The sequence below is a fragment of the Typopeltis vanoorti genome, chromosome 1 (genome assembly GCF_054136105.1).
Source record: "Typopeltis vanoorti isolate ZY-2024b chromosome 1, IOZ_Tvanoo_1.0, whole genome shotgun sequence".
Taxonomy (NCBI): Eukaryota; Metazoa; Arthropoda; class Arachnida; order Uropygi; family Thelyphonidae; genus Typopeltis; species Typopeltis vanoorti.
The window spans coordinates 110,213,008-110,230,158 of record NC_143549.1 but is presented as its reverse complement, the minus strand read 5'-3'; the positions used below and the strand labels follow the sequence as shown (position 1 = coordinate 110,230,158).

The following is a 17,151-nucleotide window of genomic DNA, read 5'->3' as shown; positions in this document are numbered from 1 at the left end:
GATGGTACTAGCCCTTTTCATTCTTCCTCTTTTTCTTTGCTTTTCTTCCTGTATTCTTTGCTCTACTTCTCCTGAGTCTTTTTCACTATCCTTTTTCCAGACCACCATCACTGGGATCCAACGCCCTGCCGCCGTGTTTACCATGCGGTGCGACCCATGGACATCCGGAAAGGGGGATCCTGGTAGTCTTGCACTACTTTGGCCCCTGCTTCGGCAAGACGGGTGGTCCTGGATGGCCCAGCCAGGATTAATTGGCTAGTGGGCTTGCCTGCAAGGATCAGTGGTGTTGCAGTAAGTCTCTCACCCCATGATCTGGGGTTGGGATACTAGACCTGCTGCAATGCCGGTATAGCGTCCAGGGTAGCCCTGGCGTTCCACTCCTGAGCGCATTCTTTGCTTGCCGGGTAGTGGGTGTCCATGTGTGGCTCTGTGGTGGGTGGGGAGCTTTGGCGCCGAACTAAAATTCCTTAAAATATGAATTCTTCATCCTCAAATGTTTCAGGGACCCTAACAAAGTCCCAACCAAGTACTGATAATATAGACACAGCCTATGGAAACAGAAGTAAGAAACAAAAGATATCGGACACTAACAAAAATGTACCAAATTGGGAAAATGTCACCCTTCTTTATCCAAAAAGGTTTAGAAGGACTGGCAGGATCTTCCAAAACTGTCAAGAAATTACGTTCTGGTGATATCCTCGTGGAAACAATGTACAAACAACATTCCGAGAAACTACTGAGAGCTACGACAATGGGTGGACAAATTGTAGTAACACCTCACAGAAAACTCAACTCCAGTAGAGGAGTGATATCAGAATGGGATCTCCTTGAGGTTCCTAATGAGGAGATATGTTCAGAGCTTAAAGAACAAGGAGTTACGGGTGTGAGACGCATCCTGATACACAGGGATGGTTGCCTGGTCCCAACCAAGAACATCATCCTTACTTTCGATACACCTAGATCTCCGACATCTGTAAAAGTGGGGTATCCCAGCTGTCCTGTTAGAATATATATCCCTAACCCGCTGAGATGCTTTAAATGTCAAAGATATAGACATGCCCAAACTGCCTGTCATGGTTCTACTACCTGTGCTCGATGTGGTAGTAAAGAACATGAAAATAAATCTTGCTGTGAAAAAAAAGCTAAATGTGTCAACTGTCAGGGAGATCATCCAGCATACTCTCGTGCATGTCAGAAATGGAAAGATGAAAAAGAGATACAAAACATAACATATCAAGATGCAAAAAGAAAGCTAGCCACCATTACACTTGTTCTTACAATCCTCTTATGCTGAAAAAGTAACAATTAAAAAAGTGCAAACAGCAACTCAAACATGTATGTCTATTCCACCATTTGATAATTTCACCATATCTGAACTTTACGATCGTAAGTGCTTCTCTGTTGAACACATTAATCACAAGACCTATGGCCTTACTCCAAAGACAACTTCAAAAATGGTCCCATTCATTGAAAACTCACCTGTCAAAAAAATTATGGTGGAGACTTCACTCAAAGATAAACCACCAGACGCTCGCACAGAAAAAATGGATACCTCGATACCCACTGAAAGCAAATTAAGTATACCAACTGACCCTAACAAATTTGATGTTTTGAACACTCTACCAGAGGAAGAGATAAACACTGGCCGTCCATACTTCCCAAAAACAGTGGATAAATATAAATCTGACAAAGGTAAGCCCTCAACCTCTCGAAAACCAGACAAGTCAATAAAATCAAAACAATAGGAAAATTTTTACAATGGAGCTGTCGTGGGATCCGCCAGAATATTGACGATATCAAGATGTTGTTGCAGAAACACAAACCTTTCTGTTTCTGTCTACAGGAAATTTACTTAAGACCCAATGAGGACCGTATCTTTAGGAATTTCACTGTTGTACGTAAGGAAAGAACTGGAGATGGTCCTGCTCATGGAGGAGTAGCTATCCTAGTGGGCAGTCATACTCCTTTCCATCAGGTCCAACTTAATACTCCTCTAGAAGCGGTAGCAATTCACTTCTCCGTGGGATTCCTTATTACAGTATGTTCAATTTATTTACCACCAAATGCTGAGCTAAATGAAATTGATCTTGATAACCTTATCTCGCAACTGCCTGAACTCATACTTTTGATGGGTGACTTTAACGGTCACAATACTCTATGGGGTAGTGCCAACACTAATAGACGAGGTCGAAGCATTGAAAAAATTCTTGATAATAATAACCTTTCCCTTCTAAATAATAAACTCAATACTTTCTTCCATATGCCTACCCACTCATATTCTGCAATTGATCTTACAATCCGTTCCCCTTCCATTTTTCCACTGCTCATGTGGGACGTTGAAGAGAACATATATGGAAGTGATCACTTTCCTGTTCTTTGTACAATGTCTTCACAGGAACCATGTTCACCCACACGGATACCTATATGGAAAATGGACCAGGCTGACTGGAACACTTTCTCTCATCTTGCACCATCATGTTGGAGGCTTAATGGATTTTTTACAACACTCAAAAAGAATTAAAATAGAATTTAATACTTCCTATATTTCGTCCTAGTCACTAGGACATCTACGGGGATTACAAAAACAATTAATGTAACATATACACAAATAACAAACAATACTAAGCCCAACCACGTGGGTGACACTAAAGTCCTATCTAGGTAGAGCGCCCTCTAAGGGCAGTAGTAGGTGGCCTGGAATGTAAGGTGGGAACTCTGGCGATGAGTGTTTCCCAAATCTTCGGAAGCTTAATGCAACCGTATTTATTGAGATTTGGTTGGTTTTTGAGAGCTGCTGCTGCTTCTAAGAAAAGTCTCTCTTTCTTGAATTTGCTGTGGTGAAGTATGGTGGTTTTCTTCCATGATACCCTGTGGGTGGTGTCCAAAACATGGTCAGCCAAGCCTGAATGGCCATAGTTATGTTTGCATATGTAAGACTTGTGTTCCTCTAGATGGATGGATGCTGATCTGCTTGTCTGTCCAAAGTACGTCAGCTTACAGGAACAGGGTACTTTGTAAACTGTGAGGGAGCTGATCTTTCGTGGAACGGATAAGGGTAGCAAGTTTGCGGTGGGGCTTATATGCTGTGTGTAGGTTGTACTGTTTTAGTATCTTGGCTATTTTTTCGGATGTGCCATGGATGTAGGGTATGGTGATGGCATTTTTAAAATCTTGTTGACGAGAAGGATGGGGAATGGGGGAGGAGTTGATTATTTTTTTTTGATACTGTGATCGCTGTAGCCATTGGAGAGGAAAGTGCTGTGTATGTGGTTAAGCTCAGTAGTGAGGGCGGTTCCACTGGAACAAAGATTGTGGGCTCTCTTGGTAAGAGTTTTAATAATGCCATATTGTTGAGAGGGGTGGTGGTGGGAGAGTTTGTGAATGTATCTACCTGTGTGTGTGGGTTTTCTGTATACGGTGAAGGTAAGTGTATCATTAGGCAGGCGTGTGACTAAGGTGTCTAGGAAGGGTAAACAATTGTTCTTTTCCTTTTCCATAGTGAACTGGATTCTTGGATGTAGACTATTGAGATGACTGAGGAAGGAGTCTAACGTGTCTGGGCCATGAGGCCAAATAGAGAACACATCATCTACATATCTTAGCCAGATAGAAGATTTGAGTGGGGCTGAGTCTATGGCTCGTTTTTCAAAATCTTCCATATAGAAATTGGCAAGGGGGGGGGGGGGTGAGAGGGGGGAACCCATGGCAGTTTCCAAGAGAAATACCCAGAGTTAATGGCAAAGGAAAAGAGATCTAAGATGTACGAGGGAAAAACGTTTTCTAAGAGAGATAAGGTGTCAATTAAGGGAATATTAGTAAACAAAGAGGCGATATCAAAGCTTACCAATATGTCTGTCTTATTCGAGGTTAAATTTTCTGTGAGGGCTTTAAAGTGGGTCGAGTTTTTTATATAGGAAGGGGACCTTCTGGTGAGGGGGATCAGAGAGTTTGCCAGTTATTTAGATAGAGTATAGCAAGGTGCATTGGTGGCATCTACTATAGGCCTGAGTGGGGAATTGGGTTTGTGGATTTTTGGTAAACCGTATATTCGGGAGGGAAGGGAGCGGAAAGGTTTAAGTTTTTTCGTGATGTCAGGGGGCCAGGAAGATACTTTTTTGAGTAAGATTTTTAGTTTCTTAACTTGTGTTTTTGTGGGGTCGTGTTCTAGAGGGATGTAGGTAGCGCGATCGTGGAGGATAATGTTCATTTTACGATTGTATTCACTGGTATTAAGAACGACTGTGGCATTACCCTTATCCGCTGTGGTGATGACGATACTTTTTTCTTTACGTAGTTTCAGGAGAGCCGTGCTTTGGGCATATGATAAATTATTTTTTGGCGGCGAAGAATGCGCGAGGATGTTGGCTACGTCAAGTCTGATGTTGTTAGCTATCTCCGACGGTAAGCGACCGATTCCACGTTCGATGTTCACCATTACGTCAAGCACCGGCACTTCCTTTGGAGCGATGGCAAAATTACGGCCGAGGCAAAGGGCGCTGACGGCATCGTCGTTGAGCCTTGAGCCTTCCTAGACACCTTAGTCACATGCCTGCCTAATGATACACTTACCTTCACTGTATACAGAAAACCCACACACACACACAGGCAGATACATTCACAAACTCTCCCACCACCACCCCTCTCAACAATATGGCATTATTAAAACTCTTACCAAGAGAGCCCACAATCTTTGTTCCAGTAGAACCGCCCTCACTACTGAGCTTAACCACATACACAGCACTTTCCTCTCCAATGGCTACAGCGATCACAGTATCAAAAAAAAAATCAACTCCTCCCCCATTCCCCGTCCTTCTGGTCAACAAGATTTTAAAAATGCCATCACCATACCCTACATCCGTGGCACATCCGAAAAAATAGCCAGGATACTAAAACAGTACAACCCACACACAGCATATAAGCCCCACCGCAAACTTGCTACCCTTATCCGTTCTACGAAAGATCAGCTCCCTCACAGTTTACAAAGTACCCTGTTCCTGTAAGCTGACGTACTTTGGACAGACAAGCAGATCAGCATCCATCCATCTAGAGGAACACAAGTCTTACATCTTCAAACAAAACTATGGCCATTCAGGCTTGGCTGACCATGTTTTGGACACCACCCACAGGGTATCATGGAAGAAAACCACCATACTTCACCACAGCAAATTCAAGAAAGAGAGACTTTTCTTAGAAGCAGCAGCAGCTCTCAAAAACCAACCAAATCTCAATAAATACGGTTGCATTAAGCTTCCGAAGATTTGGGAAACACTCATCGCCAGAGTTCCCACCTTACATTCCAGGCCACCTACTACTGCCCTTAGAGGGCGCTCTACCTAGATAGGACTTTAGTGTCACCCACGTGGTTGGGCTTAGTATTGTTTGTTATTTGTGTATATGTTACATTAATTGTTTTTGTAATCCCCGTAGATGTCCTAGTGACTAGGACGAAATATAGGAAGTATTAAATTCTATTTTAATTCTTTTTGAGTGTTGTAAAAAATCCATTAAGCCTCCAACATGATGTCCTCACAGCACTTAAGCCTCTACACACGTATTCTCATCTTGCAAAATTTAATGCTGATGCCATCAGTCAAACACCTATCAATGAAGCTGTAAAATATATAACAGAATGCATTGTCCAGGCAACAACCTCCATCCCAAAAACATCATCTCGATTTCCAGTCTATCCAAAGCCTTGGTGGAACCCAGAATGTCAGGCAGCTAAAAAAGATCAACACACAGCATGGAGCATATTTCGTAGATACCCCACCACATCAAATTTAATAACTTTCAAGCGTGCTCGAGCCAGAGCACGTTTTGTAAGGCATCAGAGTCAAAAACAATCATGGATCCAATTTACTACATCAATTAATCAAATGACTAGTCCAAAAATTGTATGGGATAAAATCCGGAAAATGAAAGGCAGATATAATACACATTGTTTGTCCACCTTGGACTATAATGGAAATGTTCTTGCTGATCCCAAAGCTATTGCAGATACTTTAGGAGAAACTTTTGCTAAAATCTCAGCAACAGCTTCATATTCTCCAGAATTTTTAATGCTGAAAGAGCAGCAAGAGAAAGAAAGGCTTAATTTTTCTACCAACATTCTTCAACCATATAATCAGCCATTTGTCAAGGAGGAACTAAAAAGAGCTCTCCTACAATCTCACCCTAGTGCAGAAGGACCTGATGACATCCATTATGAAATGATAAAACATCTACCATCATCTTCTATGGATCTTCTTCTCTTATTATACAATAGAATACTTGCAGAGGAAGAGTTTCCAAATTCTTGGCATAAGTCAATTGTCGTTGCTATCCCAAAACCAGGAAAAGATCCAACACAAGCAAATAATTATCGACCCATTGCTCTGACCAGCTGTCTTTGTAAGATACTAGAGAAAATGGTTAATGCCAGACTTCTCTGGTATTTAGAAAGCAACAGTCTTCTTTCCAATACACAATGTGGTTTCCATAGACATTGATCAACTTTAGATCATTTAGTTCGGTTAGAAACATGTATAAGAGATGCATTTCTGAAGCGAGAACATCTTGTCTCTGTCTTTTTTGACATGGAAAAAGCTTATGACACAACCTGGAGATATGGCATATTAAAAGACCTCCATAACTTATGTCTCAAAGGACACCTCCCTATATTTATTAAAAACTTTCTGTCCAGGCGAACTTTCCAAGTCAGAGTGGGAAGTATGCTATCTCAACCATATCTTCAAGAACAAGGTGTTCCCCAAGGCTCTGTCTTAAGTGTAACCCATTTTGCTATTAAAATTAACTCAATCAATGAAAAGCTTCCTCCCACTGTAGACAATGCTCTGTATGTTGATGACTTCACAATATACTGTCACTCACGTAACATGAGAGTAATTGAAAGACAACTTCAACAAGCAATTGATCATGTCTCTCTCTCTGTGGTCTCTTAATAATGGGTTTAAGTTTTCAGCAGAAAAAAGTGTCTGTGTACACTTCTGTCGAAAACACACTAATCACCTAGATCCTGAACTGAGAATGGGACCTACTGTTATTCCAGTAACTACAGAAACCAAGTTCTTGGGACTCATTTTTGACAGAAAACTCACATTTCTAGCACACATTCGTCAACTAAGAGAAAAGTGCAAAAGAACTTTGAACCTCCTTCGCACTCTATCCTCTACTGGGTGAGGTGCTGATCGAGCTTCATTGCTCCATCTTTATCGTGCACTTATACGTTCAAAGCTGGATTATGGGTCCCAAGTCTATGGTTCGGCAAGACAGAGTAACCTACGATGGTTGGATTCCATCCATCATCAGGGTATACGGATAGCTACTGGTGCCTTTCACACCTCACCCACTCCAAGTCTCTATGTAGAAGCAAATGAACCGGCTCTATCACTTCGACGAAAACAGTTGTCTCTTAATTACGCCCTAAAAATAAAATCTCTCCCCGATCACCCTACATGGAATAGTATCTTCTCTCTGCGTTGGGAAGCTCAATATCACACACATCAAACTGCTATATATCCTTTTGGTATGCGTATTAAAGAAACTATGCAAGCTGTTAGTATAAATGTTGTTATGTCCCATCTTGCAACCTCTCACTTTGTCAGCTACAGAAATCTTATACCCCATCATCCATCTACCTGCAATTGTTTAATGCACACAGAGCAGCACACGCTGATTTCTTACCCATCTATACTGATGGTTCAAGAACTAACATCTCTGTTTGAAATAATGTGTTTCCTGACATTATTATTTCAAATCAGATCCCACCTGACTGCAGTAATTATACAGCAGAGTTACATGCCATTCAGCTTGCACTTGTGCATATAAAAGAAAACTGCTACCAAAGGTGTATAATTTATACAGACTCATTGAGCTCTTTACAAGCTATCTCTTCTCCTATGTATAATCCTCATCCAGTACTTTATGAAGTGCTACACCTGCTTCACAAAATGAAAATCCTTAATTTCGATGTCCAGTTCTGCTGGATTCCCAGCCACATTGGAATCAAAGGAAATGAGACTGCAGATGCAGCTGCTAAATCAGCCCATACCTTCTCGACATACTATTTGACAGTTCTATATACAGACAACTTATGAGATCAAGGCTAATTGCTCAGTGGGAGTTAACATGGCAAGAAACATCAACAAACAAATTATATAACATTAAACCTGAAATTAAACATTGGCTTTCTAGTCAACGTACAAAGAGAAGGGAGGAGGTTGTCCTTGCTAGGCTCCGCATAGGTCACAGTCACCTTACGCATTCTCATTTACTGAGAGCTGATGACCCTCCCATATGTGAAAAATGCAACACACATCTTACTATTCATCATATTCTGGTAGATTGTCAAAAATTTACACGAGAGAGGAATGAAATTTTCACCTATCTAACCAAGCCATATACACTCAGGGAAATGCTAGCAGACTCAGGCAAATTGTATGATGTTTTTAATTTTTTAGAAAGAATTAATTTGTAAACACATTTGACCATAAATTTGTTTATATTTAAATACTTTTTTGCTTAACTTAACTTTTATCTTTTATTTGTAATATATCTGACCAATTATGTATTATCATAGGCCTTGATCTTGTATATTTGTATCACTCTGCTGTAATTTTGTTAATATGTAAATACTATAATGCTAAACTTAAATTTTATGCATCAATGCTGTATATAATAATTCCTTTTATTAGTATAATAATGTTTGTTGTAATCTTCCTAGATGTAGACACTGCTTTCCTTGACTTGTTTTGTATATACATATGTTAACCTATAATTATCTATTTATGTACTGCTGAAACCTCTGCAGTAATTTTGTTTATATGTAGATATTGTATCACTTAACATGCATTTTGTGTATGCATCTTATTTATTGCTTTATTTTTCGAATAATCATGTAATGCTGTAGGACATGTTACGTATTTGTGTACTTTTTAGTAATTCTGTTTATATGTATTCTAAATTCTGTTTCTACTGCATTACTAAATTTAATTTTCATACATGCATATTGTATAATAATCCCTTTTTGCCTGTTTTTGTACTGCTATAAAGGCATCTATTATAATTTTACATATATGTAGATACTGTGTTCCTTGGCTTAGTGTTTCATATTTTATGTATTAACTTATATTGTTAACTATTTTTGCACTACTGTAATAACCTCTGATCTTGTGTGTTGCTGTGCCCTCTGCAGCAGTTCTGTTTACCTAGAGATGCTGCTTTATGAAATTATTTTTCTGTAAATGCTTATAACCTTTAGTATGGTACAGTATGACCTTTGTAGTTTTTGTACCAAATAAACTAGAAACCAACCAGAAACCAATCGGAATATACTATTAATTTTCTTCCAACTGTCCCATAAAATAACTCAATTTCCTCTGAGTCTAAATGTCTGCCAGCATGTGTTCTAATTTCCTTCCGAACACTCTTCTTGTTTACAGCCGTTACTCTGATACCGAACGCTGTTCTTGTCAGCTGTCAATCACACATCAAACTTCTCGGCAAGCATGCGCACTCCATGAAAGTGGCAAGCGAGAAACTAGATATAATGGCTGGCACATTATCTCCATTAGCAACAAGAGAATGCCTTCATAAAACACAACTTTTGATAATTTTAAACTACAATAAAATTCCTGTAAGTAATACAAATATCAAATCCAGTAAATACATAAATTTTTTAAATGCTTTACATATCACTTTGACAAAACAATTTCAATAATGGGCACATCGCAAGTGCCGACAATGCGTGTTATGAAACTTAAACTAATAAACATTCTAACATAAACAGTTCGTAAAAATATTCAGAAATTTAAATTATGATTATTTTTACACCCAGCTATTCTTTCTTTTGGTTATATCAGTTTTTATGTTGGGCCAACACACAAGAGGTTGGTTGATCAATCTATAGTACATTAGTACCATATATGGGTAGTGGTTTGGGAAAGGAGGAACTTGTTTACATTTGATTGAAAGACTGTATATTAAGTTTTAAAAGAGATATACCGTGAGTAGACATATCGATACAAAATTAATAACGGAAAAAACTCGCGTACAAAGATAATTTAATAGTATAATTTTCGCCTGTGTGTCACAGGCATCTTCAGTACATTAAGCTCAAATTAAAACAATAATTGACAATTCCAAAAAGCGCCACCTAAGTAGGTGGTGTAATATAACTAAAAAGGTCAATAAATTTCCTATTAAAAAAAAAAAAATCAATACAATAAAAAGTTAGGAAAAATTAGCTGATTTGTAAAGTACTATCTCCCATAAAGGGGATAGACATAAGCCATTGGATCTGTTTAAGTTAGGAGAATGAAGTAGAGTTTCACATGTTTCTTTATAAAGGCGTTCCATGAGAAACTGACTTTTGTGAAGAACTCTTGTCTTTCTCCAATGAACTCTGTGTCTAGTGAAGATGGCATGTTCTGCAAGTCCAGACTTTTCAGGTTTAAAGTATTCAATATAAGATTGGTATTCTTCTAGCCGAATAGAGGCAGATCTTCCTGTTTGTCTGAAATAAGATAATCCACAAGAGCACAGAATCTGGTAGACACCTGGATGATTAAGATGTGGAAACTTGTCCTTAGGAGAAGTGAGAAAGGTGGAGATTTTTATAAATGGTCGAAAGGCAACAAAAATATTCAGTGGTTTTAAAACTTTTGATATACGTTCACTGATGCCTTGTTCATAAGGTATAGTAATGTACATTAATTCTTCTGTGTTTGAAGAGGAAAACATATTAAAACTACTCAAAGTTCTTTTATAGAAGCAATTCTTATAACCATCAGATAGAAAGGAAGAAGTTATATATTGTAGTTCTTTCTGTAAAAGATCATCTGAAGAACAAAAGGAGTGGGCCCTGATGAACCAGTGTTTTAATAGTTCCTGCCTTTTGACTGGGATGGTGATGAGATTTGGCATGGATATAATGGCCTGTATGAGTCTTCTTTCTATAAACTGAGAAATGTAGGTTACTATCTGGTTGGTGAAGAATTAGATCTAAAAAGGCTAACTGCTTATTTGATTCTACTTCTAGGGTAAACTTGATCCTAGGATGAAATGCGTTTAACTTAATAAGAAATTGTTGAAGTTCATCCGACAAGCCATTCCATACTGCAAAAATGTCATCGACATATCTGAACCAATGAGTAGGTCTGGGAGAAATGTTGTTAAAGATACGTTGTTCAAAATGTTCCATAAAAAAATTGGAGATAGCAGGAGAAAGAGGATTACCCATTGCTGTTCCTTCAATTTGTTGATACAACTTATTTTTAAAGAAAAAATAACCAGAATTTATTACAAAATCAAATACGTTTACAATTTCTGAAGTAAATTCCTGTTGTAGTAATTCAATGCTTTCTGAAAGAGGCACATTTATAAATAAAGAAACAACATCTAAACTGATCATGATATCAGAAACGTCCAAATGAAGATCTGAAATTTTATTTTTGAAATCTGAAGTATTTTTTATATAAGTATCAGTTCTTCTAGTTGAAAAGGAGAGTAAATTTGATAAAAATTTTGAGATTTTGTAAGTGGGGCAACCTATACAGTCTACAACTGGTCTTAACAGAATGCCTGCTTTATGAACTTTTGGAAGACCATACAATCTAGGTGGATGACCGAAGAAGGTTTTAAGTTTTTTCTTTTGATCTTCATTCCATGTAGATACATTATCTATAAGAGAATTAAGTCTCTTCAATTGACTCTGGGTAGGATCCGATGTAAGAGGCCTGTAAGTTGAACAGTCGCGAAGTAAAAGAGACATTTTTCTCTCGTATTCCTTCCTATCTTGAATCACTACAGCCTTCCCTTTATCAGCTTTCGTAATAATGAAATTATTGTTATTCTTCAGTGATTTCAATGCTTTAAACTCAGAGTAAAAAAGATTGGGACGAGGAGGCTTGGCATGAAAAAGAATTTGTGCACATTCAAAACGTAATCTGTTGGCTTTTTTTTGGGATAAGGATCGAATACCCCTGTCTATGTTATGAAAAAAATCCATAAGTGGCACCTTATTCAGCGAAATCATGTTCTTTTGATAAAACAAAACATTCACATTCCGTTCCGGATGTCCACTATAAAAGTGGACGTCCAGAAACATTTATAACTACTTTATCTATATCAGTAGTATTATTACTGGATCTAGGTATGCTGACCAGTGATTCAAATCTCGTAATCTGTTGGCTTTTTTTTGGGATAAGGATCGAATACCCCTGTCTATGTTATGAAAAAAATCCATAAGTGGCACCTTATTCAGCGAAATCATGTTCTTTTGATAAAACAAAACATTCACATTCCATTCCGGATGTCCACTATAAAAGTGGACGTCCAGAAACATTTATAACTACTTTATCTATATCAGTAGTATTATTACTGGATCTAGGTATGCTGACCAGTGATTCAAATGTGCATTTTAGCTTGTCACGAGAATCATTAAAGACCTTTAGGTAAGAACTCGAAGATATGTGCATTACAGTATTAAAAGTTTCAACCGTTCCAGAGACAAACAAAACAGATTCCAGAGTGTTTTTTTATGTCCATAATTTCTCTATTTAAGAGGACAAGCGATTTTTTAGCTTCGTGTAGCTGATTATTTAAAAGAGACTTACTAGCTTTGAAGTAGATCCGATGAGCTTTTGGGGACCTAAAAACTTCTTTTATTTTACAACAGGTTGGAATAACCTGGGCCATCTTGCATCGTTTAAGGAATATTAATCTGTTAATACATTTGGCCTTCTTTACCAATACTTTACCGTATCTAGCAGATTGTTTGGAAATAGACTCCTAATCTGAACAAGCAAACTTTCATCAAGTTTTTGGTTTGGGTTTCAGTTCACAATCATTTTGTTTTTGGTTTTAGTTTTCACTATTTTGGTTGAATGCTGCAGGTTTTAACTGTCTCCACAATGTTTATTAATCATCATAGAGATAACATGTGCATTTTTAATAGTTTAAACAAGTTGGCATTTGTAGTGTTTTATTCATTTTGTGTAGCTATAAAATGGATACATCTCCAAGATTCAAAAATATGTACTCTTTCTCAGCACACATCCATGACTCAAAGACAAATTGCCAATTGCTGTGGTGTTAGTTTGGGTAGTACTGTTAATGCAATTTTAAAAAGGTTTAGAGAAACGGGTACCTTTTCTCCTAACGGAAAAGGAAACTGTGGGTGAAAAAGGAAAACTATACTTACTCATGATCTTTTACTAGTCAGGAAAAGCAAAATGAATCCAAGATTGTCTACTGTAGACTTCATGGTCACTAGTGGGATTAGTGTTTCTGACATGACAGTCTGTTGAAAATTGTTGGAAGCAGGGAGGACTGTCCACAGACCAAAAAAGAAACAACTGTTCACGAAGGCTCTGAAGAAAAGGAGGTTCCAGTGGGCAAAAGTGTACAAAGATAAAGATTGGACTGTTGAGAAGTGGGAAGATGTCATATTTTCAGATGAGAGTTATTTCTTTGTCCAAGGAGAGTGAGTATGTATGGTTTCAAGATGCAGAAATAAGAAAAATGTGCTGTACATTGGTAGAGTCTATGCCTAAGCGAATTAATGAACTTATTAGGAACAGAGAAGCACAAATAAATCATTAGGTAAAGTTGGAGTTAATTTTTGTACTCATTTTCTTGCGAAATTAAAATTTTTCTTTAAAATGTGAGTGTTTGGATTAATTTGTTCACAACTATACACACGCACACATATATATATGTTTGCATTTTTTAGATGTACTAGTTTTGTTTTTGTTTGCATCAAATTTACAGTCAGCACTTTTCCATTTTTGGAAAAATGCTGGGTATTTCACTGGGTAAAGAATTTATTTATTCATAAAATTATAGAATCATGAAATAATGAAAATTGTTCACATGTTTTGAAATTCCAAAAGCATGCAGAATGTTTTCTTCCATCCATTCACTGTTTTGCTACCTAGACTATTTGTTCCAATTACTTAGAATGAAAGAATAAATGTTCAATTTTTTTGTCATGAGACGAAAAAAGTGAACATTTTTACTCATTTTTGTTTCCCGTTTCAAGTAACTGGAAACAAAAAGAAATCTAATACATAAAACAGATTAAAATTTGGTGGACTTGAAAAAATAAATTGAGTATACACTATTTAATGTGGTTCTATCTTCTGGGTGGAGTACTTTACTCTCAAGTATAATCTTGTTTGCATTAGAAAAAAAAATTTTTTTTGCATGCCTTGGAAAATAATGGTAATGTGGATATTATGATAAGCGACAGCAATGGTGTTTGCATATTTCACATGCATATACCTTGATTTGTTATAACAATTTGTGGAAACAACTTTTTTTATCAACTCCACATACAGAAGAGGTTTCGGAAACCTATAACACATTAGTGCCATATGTGAAAAAAAGAACATTGCATGCACATTCTGTTTAATATCTGTTCTATGGCAAAACATAGTGAATTCAGTATTTTACTCCCAAGTACAAACTTTTCAGTAATAGGCAATATCAATTTTCACCCATTTGAACTGAAAAAAATTTTTTTTTCATATCCCTCAGAAAATTACAGTCTTTGAGAGAATTTATATATTCAAATCAGAGAATTTGACAAAGTTTATTTATATATTTTTAATGTGGCTATTCCAAAGAACAGAGATAGACTAAATAAAAGAGGAATGTGAGAACTTGTTTGGGAAGTTTGATGCTGAACTACAATAAGTTTTAGTTTAATTAAAGTCATTTATTTTTAAAATAGGTTTTCCACAAACATTTTATAATGGATGCTGCTTTCAGAATGACTGAATTGTTAACCATTCATGTTGAAAGAAACAGCATGCATTTTGATGTTTGTCCAATAGCCATATCATTTAGAATCGTGGTTTCCCAGAATAAATTTTCTTTACATTTAAATCTCTGTAAATTCAATAATATAGTACTAATCATGTTATCAATTTTTAGCCACAGGTGCTTACAACTGTTACTTAACTCTGGGTTCCCAGCAGACAGTGTTTATGAACAGTCATTACCACAGGATATCCAGTTAAGTAGTTTAAGATTACCTTCCTATGAAACAGCACTTTCATATGCCGTAATTAAAAAGGATACAGAGTCAATGGAAATACTATTGAAAGCTGGGTCACCTTGTACTGCCACACATGATGATGTTCTACATCCATTATTGCCAGGTAATAGTTGCATTTAGACTTATTTTTTTACTCTTAGCATCCTGATGGTTCTAATTAAAGTTTATTGGATTTTTTTTTTAATATACAGTAACTCCATGTGATATTTACATGTGTTGTACAGGTATTTGAAGGCACATGGTGGACGTCCTGAACAGGAACCACCTTCAATGTCTGGGTCACACCATGTTGGATGTCGTCAATGTTACTGAAGCGTTCTGCTTTCAAGGTACAGTTAATTTTTTGGAAGAGGGAAGAAGGAGCTAAATCTGGCAAATGGGGGGGGGGGTTTCCAGTCACACAGACCGACTCAGAAACTGCTTAACAGCAGCTCACAGTGTGCAGGCACATTATCATATAGAAGAAACAAACCAGCTGTTGTTGTGGAACAGTTCTTTCTTGACATGTTCCATGCAGGCTTACTCTTAATAATACTGATCATTCACTTTGGTGTCCTCAGGAACAAATTCACAAGGGATAATTCCAGCAGCTTCGGAAAAAAACAATGACCATTGTCATGACACACATGATTTTTGCAACCTGACTTTCTTCTGCTGGTGAGAAGATGTTCCATGTCACTCCTTGCTCTGTCGTTTTGTTTCCAGATCAAATTGAAAACACCAACTTTCATCTCCGGTGACAATTCTTTGCAACACATCACAATCTTGATCAACTGCGTGGATGAAATTTTGACAACATGCAACCCAGTGCTTTCTTTGTTTTGTGTGTGGCACAAACCTTGAATAAATCTTCCTCTTGTGCAAATCTCTTTCTAAGATTAATCTGGCCATATCCTTACAACACCAAGCTGTATGTCATGTAGCCTAGTGGTTATTCACCTGTCATGGGCAACAATTTCCCTAGCTTTCACCACACGTTCATTTGTCCTTGTAGAAACTGGCCATCCACAGTGTTGTTCATCTCCGTTTCCTCTTTAAATGTTGAAACCAGTGTAACACCTGTGCAAGGCTCAGACAGTTACTGCTGTAAACCTTTTTTAGTTCTTGGTACACTTCTGTAGCAGCTTTTCCTAATTTATAGTAAAATTTCATTATAGCTCTTTGCTCCATGATGCAACTTCTGACATGCTACATTCACGCACTCTTACTTCAACGGTTGCCACACGAAAACTGCTGCGTCACCCAACTCAAAAATTGCATCTGTGATTACAACACACTCTAGCATTCAAAACTATAAATAAACACGTTTGTTACTTTTATTCAAAGGGCTGGCCTGTAAAAAATCAATCCCAGTAATTAACAGGTACACTGTGTATACAAGTAGCCCAGTCGTGAAGATACTTCATGTGCAAACATTTTTGCTTACACTTGGATAAGGATTTAATCAATAAAATAATTGCTTGGCATCTTTAATGTAATGTGCAAGGATATTTGCATACATGAGACATTAAAGATGTATAAAGATCTGCAAGTTATCCAACTGTGTCATGTACACTACAGAAGTGAGTATACAGAAAAGCTTTGACTTGACTTATTTCTGTGCACAAATGCCAAAAGCATCAGGAATAAAGATGTATATTTTGTTGCCTTGGTGAATACATTCAGGCCTCAGATTTTAGTTATTAGTGAGATTTGGATCTCAGAAGCAATATGCTAACTGGAATTGAGTATAAAGGGTACAGTATTTTTAGGAAGGAGAGAAGATAGGAGAATAGAGGTTGTGTACTACTAATGATAGGATTTGAGTTTTGGAACAGTTTTCTATATAACAGTGAGTTTGAAGCTATGTGGTGTGAGGAGTAACAAGATGAAATGCCTAGGAGGTATTCCAGACCTAGTGGATCAGTTGCTGATGGTGGTGGTGATGATGATCAAATGCATCTCCAAATTATCCAGATAGGTGTTAAATGAGTAATCATCATGGATGACTATCTCAACATTGATGGAATAGTGGGGAAATTTCATGAGAAAAAGGAAACCACATTTTGTCAAGCTGTTGCAAGAGAACTTTCTCAAGCAGCATGTGACAG

General features: G+C 37.4%; 1 protein-coding gene across 3 annotated transcripts in view; it reads left to right on the top strand.

Annotated features, from left to right (window-relative positions):
- The window catches only part of LOC150110309 (dynein axonemal heavy chain 12-like), a 213,866-nt gene that overhangs the window by 160,443 nt on the left and 36,272 nt on the right, over nucleotides 1-17,151 (top strand). For all 3 annotated transcript variants that reach the window (XM_090392772.1, XM_090392764.1, XM_090392781.1), the window contains one exon: nucleotides 14,938-15,164. In XM_090392772.1, the coding sequence (XP_090248898.1) occupies nucleotides 14,938-15,164 (227 nt within the window). The remainder of the gene's footprint in view (nucleotides 1-14,937; nucleotides 15,165-17,151) is intronic.